This window comes from Vulpes lagopus, chromosome 11 (genome assembly GCF_018345385.1).
Source record: "Vulpes lagopus strain Blue_001 chromosome 11, ASM1834538v1, whole genome shotgun sequence".
NCBI lineage: Eukaryota > Metazoa > Chordata > Mammalia > Carnivora > Canidae > Vulpes > Vulpes lagopus.
Window position 1 is genome coordinate 84,005,247 of NC_054834.1, and position 21,747 is coordinate 84,026,993.

At 40.8% G+C, this 21,747-nt stretch overlaps 1 protein-coding gene across 1 annotated transcript; it reads left to right on the forward strand.

The window, feature by feature from the left end:
- The first annotated feature begins 999 nt into the window (after positions 1-999).
- Positions 1,000-21,435, forward strand: DAPL1 (death associated protein like 1). Its single transcript, XM_041723058.1, has 4 exons — positions 1,000-1,112; positions 9,997-10,084; positions 12,437-12,497; positions 21,150-21,435. The coding sequence occupies exons 1-4, from the start codon at positions 1,055-1,057 to the stop codon at positions 21,264-21,266; spliced, it is 324 nt and encodes a 107-aa protein (XP_041578992.1). The 5' UTR covers positions 1,000-1,054; the 3' UTR covers positions 21,267-21,435.
- The last annotated feature ends 312 nt before the right edge of the window (positions 21,436-21,747 follow it).

A 21,747-nucleotide genomic window follows, 5' to 3' on the forward strand; every position in this document is an offset into this window, starting at 1 on the left:
AGTTGTTTCTTCATGTATTCTAGAGCCAGTGCTTACCAGCAATGTGTTCTACACATTTTTTATTTTCCCCTTCAGTTTGGGGCTGGTCTTCATTTCCTTAACAATACTTTCTGAGGAGCAGAAGGTTTTGTTTTTTGTTTTTTTGTTTTTTTGAAGAGCAGAAGTTTTTTTTTTTTTTTTTGAGCAGAAGTTTTTAATTGCGTTGAAGAACAAAGAAGTATTTCTTAGTAACTACCATATGCTCAACTTTGATCAGCATTGGAGATACAATAAAGCTTAAATTTGGACTTTTTCTTTTTAACAGAATTGTTATCCTACTATCCTATTCTAGCCTACTTTTTCACTATCTTATCATGAAAGGTTTCACATCATTAAATATTATCTGAGAATAGGATATGTAATGTGAACATAGTATTCACATGGCTGTATCTTACTGTCCCTCCCTATTTGGGGATGTTGATATTGCTACCAATCAATTCTAAAAACTGAAGAAAAGAAAAAGAAATACATGATTGCCATTCTTGTACAGAAGTCTCTGTCCACATCCCCGATTATTTTCTTAGTATGAATGCTTACAGTCACCAAGGCTTCTGCAAAGACATAGTGCTTTGTTTTCTAACTGTCCCTTCAGAAAGACGACAGACATCTTGAAACCAAAATCTTGACCTCCTTGTCATGCCAGCATATGACAAAGAGCCTGTCACATTGTAGACGCACCTTACATACTTGATGGATGAAGAGTTAGAAAGAAAAGTATGCACTGAAATTCATCCTCTCCCCTTCCCTGGCAAAAGAAAATAGGAGTTCCCTTAGCCACCTACCTTGCTTTCTGAGATAAAGGGAACAAGAAAAAGGTTTTCTTCTAAGAGGAAACCTGCCAAGGTGATGGAGGTTCCCAGAAAGCTAGGTGACAAGCCCTGTTGCTGCTCAGCAATGCCCTTAAGGGGCCCCGCCCCCCAGCCCGTATAAAGCCAGGCTGCAGTGGGGCAGCATCAGTTGGCACTCAACCTCCAGAGCACCGTCCCCGGCCTTGGCACTGGCACTGGCACGCGCTATGGCAAGTGAAGTGCAAGTCCTGCTCCCCCCGCTGAAAGGGGGGCATCCTCCTGCAGGTAGGCTACCCACCTGCCCTCTGTCCTGCAGATAGCACTGGTCTCACTGCTGCTGCTGCTCCTCCTTCCACCAACGCCTTCAACCTCCCCACAGAGCAGAGGTTCGCAATGTCCCTGTTGTTGCTTTAACTTCACACCACCTGATTTCCTCCTATGTCTTAGAACTTTCTGGGCTTGCTTATAAACCACCTGAGGATTTGTCAAGTCCTGGTTGAATTAAAACCTAATTATAGATGAAGGCATAAGGGATTCGGTGCCTGTGAAAAGGGATAGTTAAGGTTGGACCTTCCCTCCCTGGCTGGAGGTGAGCAGAGACACATCCACGGGAAGATGCTGATTTACTGCCATGGCAACCTTCCTCCCAAGAGGTTCCAGCTCTAAGACTCCATCACCCCAGGATGACTGTACCTCATCTGACTCAGTACCCAGGCAAAGCAGCTTCCACATGGAGGACAGCAACTTTATTTTCTCTCTCTCCTCAGGCTTTGGGTTTGGGCAGTGTTATCAATAATGTAGTTTGCCTCATCACCAAGCTAAGGGGCATTTTTTAATATGGACCCAAGCACAGGAGGGGCTGACTAGGGAAGGTAGCAATCAAGGTGTTTTGTAAAATACCCACTTTTCTCTCATTCTTTTTTTTTTTTGACTTATGCTCTGTGAAATATGGCGATTAGTTTTATTATACTTAACCATACGCTCATATAGATTGGATGAGGCATGCAAGACTATTTTTAAGCCAGTTTTATGTTCTTTCAACTGCCTTCCTTCTTTTTTTCCTCAAGAAACATCTCAAAATCTTGACTACTTTGTTCTTGCCTTTCTCCATTTACGAACCTTATTTATTGGCGTAATGCTTTGGCACTTCTAAGCCAAGGTTATTTTAGTCATCTTTGCTGCAGAGGATGCTGGCAGGTAATAACCTTAAGAAAGCTTCAAACACTGACACAGAGGTTCAATGGCTTTCTGGTGGGCTGCCCACCTGAAAAGAGTACGAATTTTACTACTAACTCTGAGCTTCAAATTCTAGACACCGTGCCCTGGTTTCCAGGGGCAGACTCCTGACATTTTATATTTGTAATTGGATTTAGCCATAGTTAACATTACCTATATTTAAAGTTAATGATGCTGGGGCACCTGGGTGGCCCAACTGGTTGAGCGTCAGACTCCTGATTTTGGCTCAGAATCGTAAGATTGAGCCCTACATAAAGTTCTGTGCTGGGTGTGAAGTCTGCTTGGGATTCTCTCTCTCCCTCTGCCCCTCCCCAACCACTCACTTCTCTCTCCCTCTCTGAAAAAAATAAAACAAAGTTAATGATGCAAACTAATGGTCAGGAACTATACATGCAAATTATTACAAGAGACATTCATTACAGAGAGACCAAAAAAAAAAAAAAAAGAAAAAGAAAAACACGTTCTCTTCCCACCACTTCCACCCCAATCCTTCATGAAATGGGTAAGCTAAAATCTGATTTGCTAAATTACATTTATGAACAAAGAACACAGAGATAAACTTAACCAAATGGAAGTTTGAATGAAACCACCAGGAACTTTCTGCCCCACCACTAATGATTGCTAATTACTCTGTGTACATAGCACACCATGACTCCATCAAGCATGTCACAATGCCTCTGGCATGACAATTAATTATTATGAACTGTGACACTATAGATAAGAGGTTTGGGATAATTAGAATGGAGATGAAGGCAGACTTTTGCCTCCCCGCTGAGAGCAAGGGAACAAAGAAACCTCATCCTTCAGCTTGTCTTGCTACATATTTTAAGTCTGAACCAGTTTGCCATGGTGCAAAATTTTACTCACGGAACAAAAATTGTCCATTGCCAAAACTCCACTGAAGCTTCACCTGATTTCTATAAGCAAATATAGAGATGACTGAAAGTGGGCAGCAGGTGTGATATGGAGGGAAGGGTCTGACACTGCCTTTGCAATTGGGCCGACCTTCGGCTTAACCTCTGCTTTCTGGCCCCAGGCGTCCTTATCTTTAAAGCAGGGGCTAATAAATTACATCGATATTATAAGGTGGTAATGATGATTAAAGGAGAACACCTATGGAAAGCACCTGGCCCACGAATGCTAATCTCTTTAAAGTGCAGGCCTAGTGAAACACGGGCTGTCAGAAGGAATTATCCTCCCCAATTGGAAGACCTCCTGATGTTGGAGGGCAGCACAAGGCCCTACCAGCAGTCAGAGCAGAAGGGAGCAGAAGGGAATGGACAAGGGACATGGGCCTGCCTCGTCAGGGTTAAAAATGAAACCTCTCAGAAGTCAAACAGCTGTAACTCTTTCCCATCTACGTGTGGAGGGCTGGGCTGCTTTTCTTTCATGTATAGTAATCTATTGCGCTTCTGTTAGCCCTGGTTATCAATGTGTGCTGTGAAACAGACTACATGAAACATGATGTGGCCTAGGCACTAGCCAGCTTAGCTTTGGATTTTCTGCTTTTTTTTTATTCGCCTCGCTCTCAGGTTTAGAAGAACCCTATTGCATGAATGGCCAAAAATGTGTATGGAAGGTAATAGGAGGAGGCCAAGTATGCGAGGAACTAGAAAGAGCAGGAGTTCCCAAGTTTTTCTGGATTTCTTGCACCTTGTAATTTGGTTTAAGTTAAATGAATCAAGCCACCAGAGGGGTCACCACGGAACCCCCAGAGAGAATCAGTTTTCTGGCTCACTAAAGAGAGAAGAAAGTCTGAAGACATGCCCAAGGGTCAGCGTCACTTAAAACAAACACCAAAGGCTCAATTCACTCAACTCCAATCTACTCAAGTCAACTAATGGGGGTTGTTGATCTGTAAGGCTCAAGGAGAGGTTGTGAGACTGGCTCCCCTAAACATCACGGGGGCAGGGATTTGGATGATTGCAAGACCAGCTGCTTTCCTAGGCATGGCAACAGCCCTGTGGACCAGGATGTGCCATCGTCTTTGTTTCACAGAGGAACAAACTAAAAGTCAGCAAGGTTGAGGGACTTGCCCAAAGCCACACAGATAGTGGGGTCCGTGGGGCTGAGATCTGAAAAATAAAGTGGGCCCCATGCCAAAGCTCTCCTATTCTAAAGCCCTCTCTCTTTACTTTACCATCTTTTCCTAACTTTTTGGGTCTTGATTGACATCTTAAAATGGGCTGAAAAATTGACTGTAAGTGCAAAGTGAATGTTTTGCAAACATCTAAACTTTTACTTAAAATCTTCAGGTATAAGTGCTCAGTCACCAGGCAAAGTGTGCACAAACCTTTGTGTTACTCAGCTTTTTCCCATCCATTTCCCACTGATTAGTGAAGGGAAAAAAGCTTATTTTGTGGGCTGATGTGTCTTTCTTTATCTTGACTCTCCTATACCAAAAATTTTTGTCTGGAAAATCTTAACTGGAAAATTATTATACAGCATTCTAAACTCAAGGGCCTGTTTTTGCAAAGTTATAAACTACAAAACTAGCCACAAGAGTATAACGTTTATTCAGAGGCAGGAAAGCAAAGGTTCATTTTCCTCACAGAAATTTAGACTTTCTAATGAAACTACAGAAAGGCATCTCTCTCTTTTACATTTTTATCTCTAATTCATTTTGCTTAAAGTCTTATGTATTTGTACTCAAAAAAAAGGTTAAAATGTTAAATCAGTTCATATTTTACCTTGCCCAATTCTGATTGGTCTGTCTCTAGAAGTTCAAAGGGAATATAGTTCCATACATGGAATTATGTAAATTATTGCAATTTTAAGAAAACAAAGTTAGACACAGTGAAACTTTGAAGAGTTCTTGTGAGTTGAACCTATCTGGTATATGGAACATGGGCAAGTATCTGTTTGTGTTGAATTGTAAATATTTATTTACAATGGTTTATCTAGATTCCAGAGACTAGTGTGACTAGTGTTCCCAGCAGAGCTTTGAAGATGACCCTCCCACAAACTGGTTCCATCTGGTTCAGTCACCCCAAGTAGTGGGAGCCTTAATTTGTGTCTTAGTCTATCCATCCAGAGTATGGGGATATTATCTTCTGTGTCTTTCTACTGTACATGGCTGACCAAGCAAATTACCTACCAGAACAAGTTTGATATGAGAACAGTGTCTGGAAATCCAAGGTGTGTGTGGTTTACTTATGCTTCCTAAATCAATGAGTTAGAGCATAGAGCCCCATCACAGGGAGGAATCAGAGTCTCCTACACGAAAGTAGGAATCTTCTGGGATAATTTTTAATTTCCCCTCAAATATCTCTGTTTTATCATTCTTAGGAATATGCCTAATAATAAATTTTTAAATTTTTTTTGGGGGACACCCGGGTGGCTCAGCAGTTTAGCGCCTGCCTTCAGCCCAAGTCATGATCCTGGGGTCCCGGGATCGAGTCCCACGTCAGGCTCCCTACAGGGAGCCTGCTTCTCCCTCTGCCTATGTCTCTGCCTCTCTCTGTCTGTGTCTCTCATGAATAAATAAATAAAATCTTTTAAAAAATTCTTTTGGCATTTACTTCTCTATTCAGTGCCTTATATTCTTTCCAAAGGGAGGAGTGATTTTATTTTGGAGGCAAAGACTTGATGATGAAGGTCATCTAGTTCAACTTCTAGCAAACTCCCCCAAATCCCCCTGAGATGTTCATGGCAGGTGGATTTCTTTTCTTTAACAAACTGAGAGCCAAGGGACTTACTATTGTACTAGGCAACCGACTTCACTTTGAATAACATCAATTAGCCAGGCTAGTAGCCAGGCTCCACCTTTCTGGAACATTCATCCTTTGCATTCTGTCCTCTGGAACAACATAAAATAAATACGACTGATTTCCTCACCAGGAAGCCATTCCTCCTCCATGTGATAACCCGCAGGTCTTTGAAGATGGCACCCACATTCCCTTGAGTCTATCCTCTTCAGAGGTGATCCTTCCAGACACCCTAGTTCCTCCTGTGACATGGCTCCCTTCTTCATCTGGCCCCTCTCCTCTTGACTTCTCTAGATTGTCAAGGTCTTTGCAAATCAATAGCATAGAACTCAACATTCCAAAGGGCTTCTCATTTTATTTATTATTTTTTTTTGGGGGGGGGGCTTCTCATTTTAAACTACTGTTTATTTTAACTATTAACACATTTATTCCTTTTTTAAAATTTTTTTTAAGATTTTATTTACTTATTCATGAGAGACACACAGAGAGAGAGAGAGAGAGAAAGAGAGGCAGAGACACAGGCAGAGGGAGAAGCAGGCTCCATGCAGGGAGCCCGATGCGGGACTCAATCCCCGGTCTCCAGGATCACGCCCTGAGCTGAAGGCGGCACTAAACCACTGAGCCACCCGGGCTGCCCAACACATTTATTCCTATAGTTGGTGATAATAATCAGTCCATGTAGATGAAACTATGTAGAAACAATAGCAGCAGGGAAAACACAAGGAGTATTAATAAGAAAATAGTTATAGCACTCCATATTTCAAACGCATTTGTCACAAGGAGAAAGAAAAATACAGTTGGGAGAGGTACTGAAGGCCCGAGCTCTAGACCTTCTGTATGACTCCTCTCAGTTCAAGAGACAGTGAGAGTGCTGTGAACACCACCACCCCTCACACAAGGCACTCCCTCTTCAGTCTTCCTAGAAAAGCTATACTTCGGTTTATCTCACATCTACATTCCATGGCTGTCCCAAAGATGTTTTCACATCATTTGATTTCTGTTACTGATTATTTGGTATGCCTTTTTCTCATATAATGTGTGTCTCTCTCTGTCTATGTGTATTAATTTAAAGCAGACCATGTGTAAAAATAGCGTGCTTTTCCTAGACTGCATCTAATATTACAAAAATTCTAATGAAAAGCTTTTATAATCAATGAAAAAACAACTTGGTGATTCAAAATGGCCAAGGTGAGTTTATTTTATGAATGCAAGAATGGTTTGATAGTAAGATATCCATTAATCTGTTACTGTAAGTAACCACATGAAGGACAAAAACCATGGATCATATCCATGAATGCTAAAAAGGCATTTGTAATTTTTAAGCCCAGTGAAATACTAATAGAAAAATATTTCCTTAATATGAAAAAATATATAAATATGTACACATTTATATATATATGTATTTATATATATATGTATATATATATATATATATTTGTGTGTGTGTGTCTGTGTGTGTGTGTATATCCACCTACGTATGCATCATACTTAATGGGAAAACACTAAAAGCAATCCCTTAAAAATTAGGATAATAAAGATGTTAATCACCACAACTGTTTAACATTATTCTACAGGAAGTAGTGCTATAATTCCTTACAAGTTGTATTTTTTTTTTTACCTGAAAAACCTAAGAGAATCAACAAAAACTATTACAAACAATAAGAATTCAATTAAGGTCTGGGTATAAAATCAATGATATAATAACAATGATCTGTCAGAGTTATAATTGAAGAATTGACTCCATTTATAATAGCAATGGTAACAACCAAGATAAAATGCTTAGAAAATAAACCTAACAGTAAATGTGTTAAGATTTATGCAAGCCAGTTACTGAGGGACCCAAAAAAAGATGGAACAGCATACCATGTTCTTGAATAGTCACCAGGAATATAAACATTTGAGTTTTCCCTTTTTAAAAAGTCTATAAATTTCCTTTGGTCCGGGGCAGGATCCTGGAGACCCAGGATCGAGTCCCACATCGGGCTCCCTGAATGGAGCCTGCTTCTCCCTCTGCCTGTGTCTCTGCCTCTCTCTCTCTCTCTGTATCTCTAATAAATAAATAAATTAAAAAAAAATACCACTGACTATTAAAAAAATAAAAATAAAAAATAAATAAAATAAAAAGTCTATACATTTAAAACAAGACCATTAAAAAAATAATCAGCAGGACTTTTGGGGAAGGAATTGACAAACTGATTTTAAAGTTCATATGGAAAAATAGGTCAGAATAGCTAGTGAAATTCTGCAAAGGAAACATAACAAAGAAGGACTAACTCTATCAGATATTGCCATGCAATGCTGCAATCATTGTCAACTATTCTTTAATAAATATATATATATACACATACATATATGCTGCTACATTCATTAAAATAGAGTTGCAACATTTACGTGCGTAAATGGACAGAGAGATTAATAGATCAGAGTAGGAATCAAATAGAAAAAAATGGACCAAAAAAATTGAGCAGTTCATAAAAAGAAAATAGAAATGGCTTCTAAAACACAGAAACAAGCTCAATCTTTAATAAAATGGAAGAAATGCAAATTAAAGAAGTTATCTTTTTTTTTTTTAACTTATTGGTAGACAAAACCAAACATTTTCTAGCTCCCATTGTTGCCAGAGGTAGGGGGAAACAATCACTGTCATCATAGTGAGATTGTAAACTGGTACAACCTCTGGGAAGGGCAATTTGGCAAGACTTGGGAAAATTCGGAATGTACAAACCCTTAAGAACTAACAAGATCTCTTGTAGGAATTTATCCCATGGGTATCCTTGCACTTGTGCAAAATTATGCATATAAAAGGATATTTATTGCAGCATTGTTTGTGACATCAATGAATTAGAAACATCTGAAATGTCCAACATTTGGGAATTGGCTAAGTAAACACAGAACGTTCACATAATGAAATTTTAAAGCAGATGTTAAAAAGAACAATACATTTCTCTATATTTGGATAGATAGGGAATTTACTCCAAAGTTTATGATTGTATGAAAAATATAAACAAACAAGATGCAGAACAATGTGTATTTTATGCTGTCATTTGAAAAAGAACAACATGTACAATATCTGGATGTGCACACAGGACCCATGTAACATTAGTGTCAAGGGAAATGAATAGACGCTGGAAATATTGGTGGGATGGAGACTGCAGATCCTTCACACTTTCTGAATTATGTGCCTTATGCATGTTTTACAAAAATCAACAGAATATGTAATAATTCTTAAAGAACCATGATAGTGTCAAATTGATAAGCACATTGAGAAATAGAATAGATTTTCTTTACTTTTCACTTTATTGGAGCTAGTTTTAGAAATGGCCAATTTGACATTTCCATAAAAAGAATTAACAGGTTCAAACACATCAATGTCCATTTAGCTTTTTCTCATTTGAGCTTGTCAGATTTTAGATGAGCAAATTTCCTGGGAACAGAAAGAAGTATTTGCTTCGACTTGCAATCTGAAATGGGTTGTTCTTTTTCAAAAGTTGATTTCATCTGACATTGTTAAACACTTGAATTGCTGTTAGGTCATCTGTAGCCTGATTAACACTAATTGATCTCCTGAATGGCAGGATTATTAATATAGTTTAATTACTCATTAGAACATCTGAGTTTGACCAAAGTCCAGAGGTTTGGGGGTCTGGGATGGGAAGGTGGGGTTCCAGTGGGATCAGAAGCATCTCTCTTGAATTAAACGCCTGTTACTACCGCATGCCCTGACTTTTGGCTCATCTCTCGGAATCTGTGCTTTTGAATGCTTTAGTTGAAAAGAAAAAGAAATGCAAGCCTTGCACAAACTTTAATCTCATGGGAAAACAAGAGGGTCACATTGTAATGGTCTGTTGCTACCCTAAAGAGAGTAATTGGTTTGATAACAAGAAAAAATGGTTTTCAGTGAAATGCCTAGGAGAGTATGTGGCCCTTCTCCTCCCCAACCCAAAGGTGTAAACCTCTGCTGCTTTGTTTAGCCTCAGGTCCTGCTCTCTGAACATAAACAAGCAGCCCTCAACCCTTCTCCCCTTCCCTACCTTGTTTGCATGACACAATATAATTTCTTCTATTCAGTTCAAGGTAATGCTTCATTCTGTTGATTTAGATAAAAGTTTCAATCCTCAGAAAGTACTAAAATTCTTTTCAGATCTAATTCATACCTCAAACAACAAAAGCAAGCCTACCCTTTCTATTCTAACCAAAACTCCTGTGTGTTGCTTATTTGTTTATAGTAAAGGCTGGAGGAATGCGCATTCCCAAGAAACAAGAAATTGGTGTCATGGAGAGACATACAAAAAAAACAGGATTAGAGAAAACAAGGTAGGGATTACTTAATTTCTTCTCCTTCATCACCTCAAATTGTTTTGAGTAACTCTGCTTCCAGAAGTCAGAAGCCTCCCTGCAATTTGAGACAGACCAATGCTCCCTAGGCCTTTGCTGAACAGGGTTAGGGGCAGCCAGCTAAGAAGCAGTGGTGATGGGGCTGTCTTCTGGAAGACTCTCTCTGGGCCCCCTCACCACCCACATCCTCCTCCTCTCTGCAGCCAACCCAGCTGTCTGGTACTTAAAAAGCACAATCCCAATTGCATCCCCACCTGACTCCTGTTCTGTTAGCTTATCTTCATATTAGCCTTTAAAATAGTGTCCGTAAGCCTGCCCTGTTTTCATAATATGCTTTCTGCTGCAGCAAATCTTATGAATTAAAAATAAATGTTTTTTTTCTTAGTTTGTTTTAAATCTATCACTCAATTATTTAGAAAATAATGGCCACTCTATTTGACATAGCCGGAAGGCATATAGATACTGAAGTTGTTTCTCCCTTGCTCCCTCGGCTGTAACGTTGACAAAAGGCACCATTCTCAGAGCTAAGCAGAGAGCTGTGGGCTGGGCAAGTGCACGAATGGCCCAATCATTGGACTGTGGTTAAAGAAAATAACTGTGTTCAAAAAGAAAGAAATGTGCAAAACTGGCTCCTCCAAGGAGGTAAGGGAGGCACTTCAGAGACAATTTCCAGATGGTTTCCACCGATGAGTTGAAGAGTGATTCTAATGGAGTCAATTAGAGGATGTTCAGGATGCATCCCTAAGAATTAATAATAGTCTCAGGGAATGCAGAGGGAAAGAGACTACGGAATTTCTCTGGCTCTTTCATATAAAAATGCATTTAAATCACTTTTCAAGTTTTTTTCCCAATATCTGGGATGGGAATTTTTTAAGGATTTGTTCCACTTTTAAAATGAAATGCTCATCTTCCCCATTACCAATAAATGTTTGTTTCTTCTGATACCAGAATATAACTAGCACATAATGAAAGGCAAAGGCTGTAGATCCTCAGCAGTAGGGTTCACATATTATTTATCTTTTGACCCGGCATCTAGGACAGTTCTTAGAATACAGAAAGCACTTGAAATGACACCAGATTGTGATGGAACTGCAAGCTGGTTTTGTTACTAAAACCTGATTCAAGCCTAAACCCTGTTTATTGCCATCCTGATTAACATGCCTGGCCCAGGGACTCGGAAACTAAAAAGTCATGGCTTGGAAATGACATCCAGCTGGCAGCCAGTGAACAAGTCATTCCTTTCTCTGTACCTCAGGAAATGGGGACTTACTATGAATTCTAACGTCAGCTGAACGATGTGGGAAGAGGTGACCAGAGAGTAATTAAGTGGTGATTGGAACCGTCTTTAAAAACTCTATTGTTGTCTAATAGTCATTAAAAGATGAGAATGGGACCACTGCACAACATAAACAGCAAGAAATTGCTCTCACTCTCTCCCCCCTCCTCATCCTATTTACCAGCAATAGATATAGGTATGTAGGGCCTGATGCATATAGGATTTGGGGGCCACTTTAAAGAAAAATAGTAAAACATCACAGATATGAAAGAGCTAGGAACATGCCTGCTGGGGAAGGAACAGGTGCAGAAGGAGGCTCGGAAGCTGAAGCTTCATTAGCTCTACCCTCATTCACCTCTGCTGTTGGTTGGTTAAGCACTCCCTCTGCTTCAGGAGTGTATTCAGGAGACACGAGGGCCTCATTTTCGTAGACAGACATCACTCCTTACATCTTGGAGAATGGCTTTTACAAAATGTATCAGAGGAAATAAATTTCTAAGTATCAGCAATCTATGTCCATTTCCTAGTAACTACTACTAACCAACACCAACCATCCAGAAAACAAAAAAATAAATAGATAGATAGATGGATAAATAAATAAATAAAGCCAAGTACAAATTTTCCATCAAGAAGGAAGGCTCAGCCCTGATTGACGCTCTCCTACAAAATAAACTGGCCTGAGAAAAAGAAGCCAGACACAAAAGAGTACATGCTGCGTGACTCGTTTTATGAAGTACAGAAACAGTCAAACTGCAGAGCTGTAAGTCAGGTAGTGGTTTTCCTTAGGGCGGGCTGGTTTGACTAGTTGTGAATAATCACCAAGCTATATACTCTAATGGAAAGAGAAAAGAAAAATAGCCTCGTAATAATAACGTGGCCTACAAAGATTTTTGTAGCACATGGGCGCACGGAAGTAGAATTGTTTTTTCTTCTAGATATTGCCACAGCAGAGTAAAAGCTTAAAGGCCAAGTAGATAGTCCTTGTATAAACCATGTAGCCTCCTTAGTGGGAAGGTTTTTCAGGTCCTATATGACATTTTGTTTCCTCTTTACAGTACCATTGCAAGTGTTGCCAAACTCCAGGCCATGGATACTCTGAATGACACACTGGAGAAGGTGAGGCTTTGGGGTGCAGGTGAGACCCCTCCCTCCACGGAATGCTCCCAATCAGTATTAATCCATCACATGGGGCTCCCTGAGTGAACGAGCACTGACCACTGAGCTTTTATCCAGCTCAGAGATTTGCCGTCCTTGTGAAAGAATCTGCTCTCAGTCCAAGGGCCGCAAAGAGGTTTTGGTGAGAAAAGCTGTTTCTCCCAAATTCCTAGTGTCTATTTAATAAAGCATTTCAGGGCAGCCCTGGTGGCACAGCGGTTTAGTGCCGCCTGCAGTGAGGGGTGTGATTCTGGAGACCCTGGATCGAGTCGCACATTGGGCTCCCAGCATGGAGCCTGCTTCTCCCTCTGCCTGTGTCTCTGCCTCTCTCTCTCTGTGTGTCTCAATAAATAAAAATAAAATCTTAAAAAAAAATTTTAAAAAGATAAAAATAAAGCATTTCAAAAATAAGAGAGAAAACAATGCAAGAATCATGACACCAAGCTGGCAGCATTTTACTCTGCCATCCCAAATATTTCTCAGTGGCATCTCATTTCTCATGGCCTATTTCTAGAAAAAAGCAGCCTGTGTATTGGGAAGTCAGTAGTTTGGGGCCTTCCTCCCCACCACTGCATACCCACAAGGAAATATCTGATTTGAGGTGAAGGTGGGTGGTGGAGGGTTGCACAGTTTAGGGCTGGAGGCACGCTGGGCCCCGGCTGGGTTTATCCAGTAACATCTGTTTATGAAGGTGGTTGGCTATTGCTATTTTTATTTCTATATCTTGTGTTTCTTTCTTTCTTTCTTTTTTTTTCTTGTGTTTCTTCTAAGTAGCTCCAGAAACTCAGAAAACTCTTACTAGAGCAACAGTGCTTTGGTTTTACTAGTTTGTTTTTAAGGTTTGTAGGCAAACTAAATAAGAGTCCTTATTCTACTCCTACAGGGCATATAAGTTGCATTTAAAGCAACAAATAACCACTCTTTCTGCTGCTCTCACATTAATTGAAGGGACAGGACTGTGCATAATTTATAGAAGGAAGACTAGCTGTTGCTGCCAAAATCAGGGGCCTGGAAAAGGTCGGAGCAGAAACTGAGCAGCTGGACCTCTGGGGCCTCCATCTAGTAGTAGCTCCTCCACTTACTATTGCTATGACCTTGAGCAAATTATACTGTGCCTTAGATAAGTCCTTGGTAAAACGGAGACAAGGAAGGGCACTTGGATGGCTCAGTCGGTTCAGCATCCAACTCTTGGTCTCAGCTCAGGTCTTGATCTCAGGGTCTTGATCTCAGGTTCAAGCCCCACTTTGGGCTACGTGCTGGGCATGGAACCCACTATAAAAAAAATGGAGATAAGGAAGAGTATATATTTCCCAGGGTTGTTATGTGGAATAAGTGAGTTTGTACATGTGAAGCTCTTAGAACAGTGCCTGGCACAGAGTAACCTGTTTGTGCTCTGTTCTGGTGAGTAGCACTGGTTCTGTGACAGCGAAATAAACAGCTGTGCCTGAAGTTCATGGGATATAACAAGGCAGATGGTACTAGGCAGGTTTTGTTTTTTTTTTTTTTTAAGTCCTCTCCATGCCCAACATGCAGCTGAAGCTCACAACCTTGAGATCAAGAGTCGCATGTTTTACTGACTGAGCCAGCCAGGTGTCCCAGTACAAGGCAAAATCTTGATTATAGGCTACCGCTACAAAGCCTTCTAATGTGGGAGGCTTGGTTCTTCCACAAATAGATTCGAGGTGAGGTCATAAACAGCTCTTTGCCTTCCTGGCTTTAGAAGTAGGGCAGAGATGAATGGTGCCCTGTCAGAGCAACACAGGCTGCCGGCTTCTCCATCCCACATCCTCCTGCACCTGCCCACCAGATGCCTCTTCCGCAGGGGCCACAGACTGTTCACAGTTGTAAGTGGAACTGGAGGGATTAGACATGTTCCTCTAGAATATATGTGAACCCAAAATAAAATGTTTAAAGAGAGTGGTCAGTCTAAGTTGATTATGCCATGTATTAGTTACAGTGCCAGAGTCTATATTGCTTTTTATAGACATAGGTGCTTATGTCTTCACATGGAGGAGTTCTCTTCCTTTCAGTTAAAAATAACACTTCCTTATTTCACAGATTATAAGAAAAATCAACAGCGATAATAACAAGTTGCATTTGTAAACCACAAGAAAACATTGAGATGGTGTGTTGTTACAAATATTTTTAACAGCAACTGTATCTATTTAAAAAAACAAACAGGGGCACCTGGGTGGCTCAGTCTGTTAAGCGTCTGCCTTCAGCTCAAGTCATGATCCCAGGGTCCTGGGATGGAGCCCCACGGGTGGGGGTGGGTGGGTTCTGCTCAGCAGGGAGTCTGCTTCTCCCTCTCCCTCTGCCTGCCATTCCTCCTGTTTCTGCTCTCTCTCTGTCAAATAAATAAATATTTTTAAGAATCTAAAAAACAAAACAAACAACTTTGACACTGAATTCAATGTTTACTGCAGTGGGACTGTGGCTAAGACTGCATAGTTTACTGGCTAGAACAGGGCTGACATCAGACATCAGATGTGTTTCCCACTGGCTCTGTCATTGACATTTCTTGCCTTTTCTATGCCTCTGTTTCCTCATCTGTAAATGGGAATGTGGTTAAAGTATCCATTTCACAGACATATTATGAGAATAAAATGAAATTATAAAACATATGCAAAGTACTTAGCAGGGCCAGGTGCAATTAGCCCTTGTAAGTGTTAGCTTCTATTCCCAGGGCAGTATCCTACAGGACATCACTTGGAATCCCAGGCAAAGTATAAGAAACCTGCAACAAAATCAAGTCCCAAGATCACCATGTATAACTATCTTGAATATGGTACTTGATGGGATCAGTTGTTTTCTTACCACTAAGAAAAATGCCCCCTGAACCCATAATTCAACCTGAAGCATAATAAGACTTTTTTTTTTTTAATTTTTTTTTTGAGGGGGGAGAAAGAGAGCACACAAGGTGGTAGGGAAGGGAGGGGCAGAAGGAAAGAGAGAATCTTAAGCAGGCTCTGTGCTAAGCTAGGGCTGATCTCTTGACCCTGGAAATCATGACCTGAGCCAAAATCAAGTGTTGGACACTTAACCCACTGAGCCACCCAGGTGCCCCTAAGTAAGATTTTATAATAAAGATCAATTTGGGATGGAAAGACCAATGCCTTTTAAAAAACAGATCTCTTGAGATCAGTGGTTGTCAGGAGCTGGGAGGAGAGGCTGACCAGAAAGGGACAGGATAGAATTTGGGGGATTGAGGGTTCTATCTCCTGATTTTGGTCACAGATGGTATGTATTTGTGAAAACTCATATAAATGTACACTAAGAAGGGTATATTTTACTGTAGATAAATTATACTTTAATTTTTAAATGAAAGAAATGCATAAACTATACTGCCTCATACAAAAAAATCAAGATATATAAAAGATAGAGAAATGGAAATATAGATATCTGCTGATGGATTTTCACCATCATTACCATTCCCCTCACAATATTGTCATGAAGACTTAACAATATACAAGAAGAAAAATGCAGAAGAAATGCAGTAGCAGAAATGAGGGTCACATCCTCTGCATATGTAATATTCATTCTTGCCCTCAGAATGAATATTACTGCCCTAGGATTATGTCTAGTTCCAAGAACTCATGTTAATTCTCATATGAATGTAAGAACTTAAGAGTCTAAGGTAGGGGGGAGCCTGGTGGCTCAGTGTGTTAAGCGTCCGACTCTTGATTTCAGCTCAGGTCATGATCTCAGGGTCGTGAGATCGAGATCCCCATCAGCTCTCTCCGGCTCCCTCTGCCCCTCCCCCTGCTCACGCACATGTGCACACCCTCTGTCTCTCTCTCAAAAAGAGTGTAAGGCAGTAAGAGGACGGTCCTATTCATAAGATCTCATCAACCACTGAAACATGGCAAGAAAAATAAAGAAATTTCTATCCATATGTTATTCATCTCTGGATACCCTACTTTAAAATCAGCTTAAGGTTTGAGAGATTGGAAAACGATCCCCCAAAGCTTGGAACTGTATGAATCTAAGTGGGAAGCAGCCTGAAATTTTCCCCTCCTACTATTTCCCCCATCTCCTCCCTGCATGCAGACCTCTCTCACTACTTTTCTGCTTCTCTCCTTCCCTCTCCAATCAGCCCTCCCTGCCTCTCTCAGCTCTACATAATGAGAGGGTTCATGTTGCCTGGTGACAGGCCATATATCATGATATTCCTGCAGAAAAGGAGTTATGTAACCCCAAAACTCTCTGGGCTAAAAATCTGGGAGAACCAGTCTCAGACCAAGCTCCACCAGCTCCTTCAAGGCTGTTTGACCTTTTAGAAGTCGTGTAGCTCCTCTGAGATTTATGGTCGTTCATTTAATCTTTTCTTTTTCTTTTTTTTTTTTTTTTAAGGCAGGGAGTGAGAGAGGATGATACTGCCAAATATAATTCTTTAGACAGTGATGGAAGTGATATTTGGCAATAATTGTGAAACGAATTCACAATTGTGAAATTGTGAAATTTCTCTGAACGTGAAAGCGGCCAATTGAATGAAGCATTAGGAACAAGGTTGGGTTATGGTGTGGAGGAGGTGGGAGGTTGAAGCCTAGTTAAAGTTGGGGCCACTTTTCAAGTTGCCAGATGTGTCACCACCACCACACTTAGTGAGAAGTGTGTGAAATGGGATCCTGAGGGAGCGGAAACTATCAGAGGCATCTGCAAATCTAAAAGGGTTTCTCTTGTTCTGTAGATTAACATCACCGTAGGAGGATCCTTGAATTTCATTGACTCGGGCTGAATGTTTTGTTTTAAGCCTTTTGCTTAACGGGGTGTAGAAATCTAAGTGCCAACATTCAAGTTGGAAGTTAACACTCTGGAAAGATGAATGGAAGAGCTGCCTGTCTGCTAATACTACCTAGCTTCAGCCTCTTAAACAAAACCTGCCACCGATTTCCTCGCATCTAGAATTTCTTTCACAGCTCCAATTGTAAAGACTTTTATTAAACTTCTTTCGCTTTTTTTTCTCTGAAACTAAAACTATAGGTTCTGAGGTCAAAGTTACCCAAGATGAAGGTAGATTCTCCACGTGGGAATTTCTATTGATCAGCTTTTCAAGTTCAATATGTTGCCCCTTCTGTGATGGAGTCACAGCAAGACAAATCCTTATAAATACACCAGCCTTGAATTCTTTCTCTTTCGGGGTTACCCTAGATTCTCTTATCCTAATGAATCAGACAAGAAACACCTTTCTTTTTACAAACCCTGTCCTTTTATAAAGACTAATGATGAAAAATCCAAACTTCTGAAATTTCAGATGCCAGCTTGAAACACAGCTGGTTGGAAGTTGTACTCTGGAAAGCTATTCCTACTTATTTCTAGTTCCAGCTTGAAAAATTTTCTTATCACCATTGATACAAAATCTACAGCAAAGAATTTATTAGGGCATTGAGAAGTTGACCGTTTTACTTACAGCTTCATCAGTTCTGGTGGAAGATTTTTTATAGATTCTCCATCCACAACCCCTAAATCCTTCAACATTAGGGTGATCCTAATTGAGGGATTGGAGCATATGAGAAAGAGAACTTGACTGCCTTATTATATATTCAAGAGTTGCTGTACAGCCCTGCTACTAGCTCCCTAAAACCTGTGCATTTGTAATTTAATAATTATAGGCAGTTTCCCTAAGGCTGTTATCTTTGCCAGAATTATTTCCACTTCCTTCTCAATCCTGTTGATTTTTTTTCCCCCCTAAACGTTCCCAGATCAGTTCACAGATGGCCAACCGACCAGCCCCAGGGACAGCCTCCCGCTCATTCCGATCTGCAGCAGTCCCTTCCTGAAAGGCAGTTGAGCAGAACTTTCAGGACCTCTCTTAAGTGTCTTAGTAAAAATGTAACCCTTAACCCTGGTGCGCTATGATGGGAACATCAAATGGTACAGCCACTGTAAAAAACAATATGGCAGTTCCTCAAAAAATTAAACATAGAATTATATGATCCAGCGATTCCACTTCTGGGTATATACTCAAAAGAATTGAAAGCAGGGATTTGAACAGCTGTTTGTACACCAGTGTTCAGAGCAGCCTTATTCACAATAGTCAAAAGGTAGAAGCGACCAAAACGTCCAACGTGCTATCATCATTACATATCCCTACAAAATGTGGTATCTACACAGTCAGTGGGATATTATTCAGCCTTAGAAAGGAAGGGAATTCGGACACTTAACTACCACATGAGTGAGCCTTGAAGGCATTAAGAGAAACGACAGAGGCCAGACAGGAAAGGACAAATCCTGCCTGAGGCCACTTATATGCGGTACCTGGAGTAGTCAGAAGTCAGAGACAGACAGAGAAGGTGTTGCCAGAGGCTGGAAGGTGGGAGGAGGGAGTGAGGAGTTACTATTTAAAGGACACAGAGCTTCAGTTCGATGTGATGAAAAAGTTCTGGAGGTGAATAGTACGGATGGTTGCCCAACAATGTAAATGCGTTTAATGCAGCTAAACTGCTTAAAAATGGTTGAAATGGGAAATTTTGTCATGTGGATTTAAAAATTTTTTAAGTAGTAAAAAAAAAAAATTGCAGCCTCTGAAGTGCAGAGATAAGCCTAAAGATGTCAGGTCATGAGTGGGTGCCACCCTCCCCCTCCTGTTTCACCCCTGCAGTGGTGGCTTTCGTGCCTTCAGAGCAACAGGCAATTCTGTGGCTTCGTCTCCGCCGCCTCGACTTGTCCTCTTGCCCCATCTCCCCTTGGCTACTTGCCCACATTTCTGTTATGTCAGAATCACCTATTTCCTTTCTCACCCCCTTCACCTTGTGTTGGACTTGAAGTAACCTGGCAGGGTGCTCCTCCCACCTGTAATCTCTTCTATGTGGTGTAGAGCGAACCTGACATAATCCATCTGTTTTAGGTGACACTAGAGATACCCCTGAAATCACTGCCTCTTAAGTTTCCTTTTAGTTCTAATGTTAAAAGAAAAACAAAACACACTGCCCTTACCCCACTATAACATGTCATGTGGCCCAATGATAATTGACTTGACCGAAAAAAGGCATTGGCTCTTTTTTTAGACTCTAAAGCAACATTTATGACCCATACCCTGATTATGTTTTTTCCTTCCCGCTAGAACGCCAGCAGAGACCATCCCTGGGTTTAATTATTATATTACTTCTGTATACTCATTGTAAGAGAAAAATTTTTAGAAAAATAATGACAGGCAAAGTAAAGAAGACTGGAGATTGCCCGTAATTCCTCAGAGATAATCACTGTTAATACTTGAGGGTATATCCTTCCACTGTGTTTAATTTTTTAAGACCAAGAAGAAAGGACTTTCTGGAGTCAAGTTCCACATGAAAGGGAATGCTGTGTGCCCAGAGCTCAGGGACATTTGAGAAGAGATAGAAGGCACATATGTTTTCCCTGCCTTAGAAGAACCCGAACAACTATAAACAATGTGATGCCTGGGGTCATGCGCAGTTTATCTCCCGGTTATTTAACTTGAGTGTCAGGGCAAGGGCATCTAAGTTCTGCAGTGACAAGTTAAATTCCTGGTGAGCTGAGGCACCCCTCCCTTGCTGGCTAAGGTAAGTGTCCTTAGGTATCTTTCTGTTGTATCGCTCGGCTTAGAAACCAAGAACTGGAATGGGCCCAAAAGGTCACTGGGTCCAAATTCTCCTAGGAAGACTACATCTGAATTGCTTACGGCACTGGACATCTTTTCCATCTTAAGCTTTCCTTAGTGAAAATTCCATAAAGTCTCTTGGTTCCGTGTGAAATTCCTCGTAATGTCCAAAGTTTCAGTCCGAGTTCATTGAAAGCCACTTTTCCTCACAGATGTCATCCATGGGATGACTAATAAGAAGTTTGTTACCTGAAGCTACTAATTAATCACTCTTCAGCTTTCTTCGTGCCAGGCTTTGGAGACTGAACCATGTGAAATCTTCAATATTGGACCATTCTTGACCTACAAAAACAGCCATTTCACAGACTTCAACATACCACTTGACCCTAACTCTTTTCAACTTCTTTCATTGGTTCCTTATTTCTGGTCTGTTGACAATGGAGGTGTTCCTCCCCTGCAGGACCTTCTCTGGTGTCCCCATAGCCTCCTCAGAATGTAGTGATCCATATATGTGTGTGCTAGGGCCAAATATTTGTTAAAGGACTAATGAGATATAATTAAGCATTTCTACCTTTAAACATGTCACTTCAGGGATGGCTGGGTGGCTCAGCGGTTGGGCATCTGCCCTTGGCTCAGGACATGATCCCAGATTCCTGGGATTGAGTCCTGTGTCAGGCTCCGTGCGTGGGGCCTGCTTCTCCCTCTGCCTGTGTCTCTGCCTCTCTTTCTGTGTCTTTCATGAATAAATGAAATCTCAAAAAAAAAAAAAAAAGTCACTTCAAAACATACATATAAATGCACATGTATTTTTTTATTATCTTGTATATAGTATAGTTTATAGTTTTCAAAATCAGAAACAAGCTAACGAGAGACACCCAGGTGAATGCATACATGTGTGAGCCCAGAGCTGGAGGTGGTATGGGAAAAAGATGTATGAAAGAAAGAACCAAAACTGTGAAACTCCTCCGACCAACTGCATCGCTCTCTGCTACTCTAATACTTCATGACCAAAAAAATCCAATACGCTTATTTTTTTCTTTCCTTCTCACCTTTAGCTCAGCCATAAATTTCCAGCAGTGGTGCACATGGCACATCAAAAACCCAGACCTGCTCTGGAGAAGGTCACTCCACTGAAAAGGATCTACATTATTCAGCAGCCTCGAAAATGTTAAGCCGGGACATAAAACACAGCCGTCTGGCCAACTGCCTGCAACATCTGACAGCTTAGCAAAAAGGACCAAAACTTTCCATAGGCCTAGTGCCCTCACTTGGTAAATAAAACTGCTTTTGTATCTTCTCTTTTTGACTTTAGATAATAAAGCATCCAAAATTATAAATACAGTGCATTCTCAGGCCTCATTTTGGTCCAGGTCAGGATCCCGCTGATGCTTACATATGTAATTCTGATGGGTAAGTGGAGAGTCCAGAGTACTTGAGTATTCCACTCCACCTCCCAGGATAAGCTCCTTTCTCCTTATTGCTGACTCCGAGCTGTTCCACCCACAGTGAGTTCTCTCAGAAGGACAGAGGTCAGAAAGGAATGCTCCAAGCTCTGCAAAGGCCAATACTCTATGCAAACATGAGGACTGATTCTTCCCAGTGTGTTTGTCTTAAGATGCTCAAGCTTTCACTAGAGATGAAATGTTGTTTCCA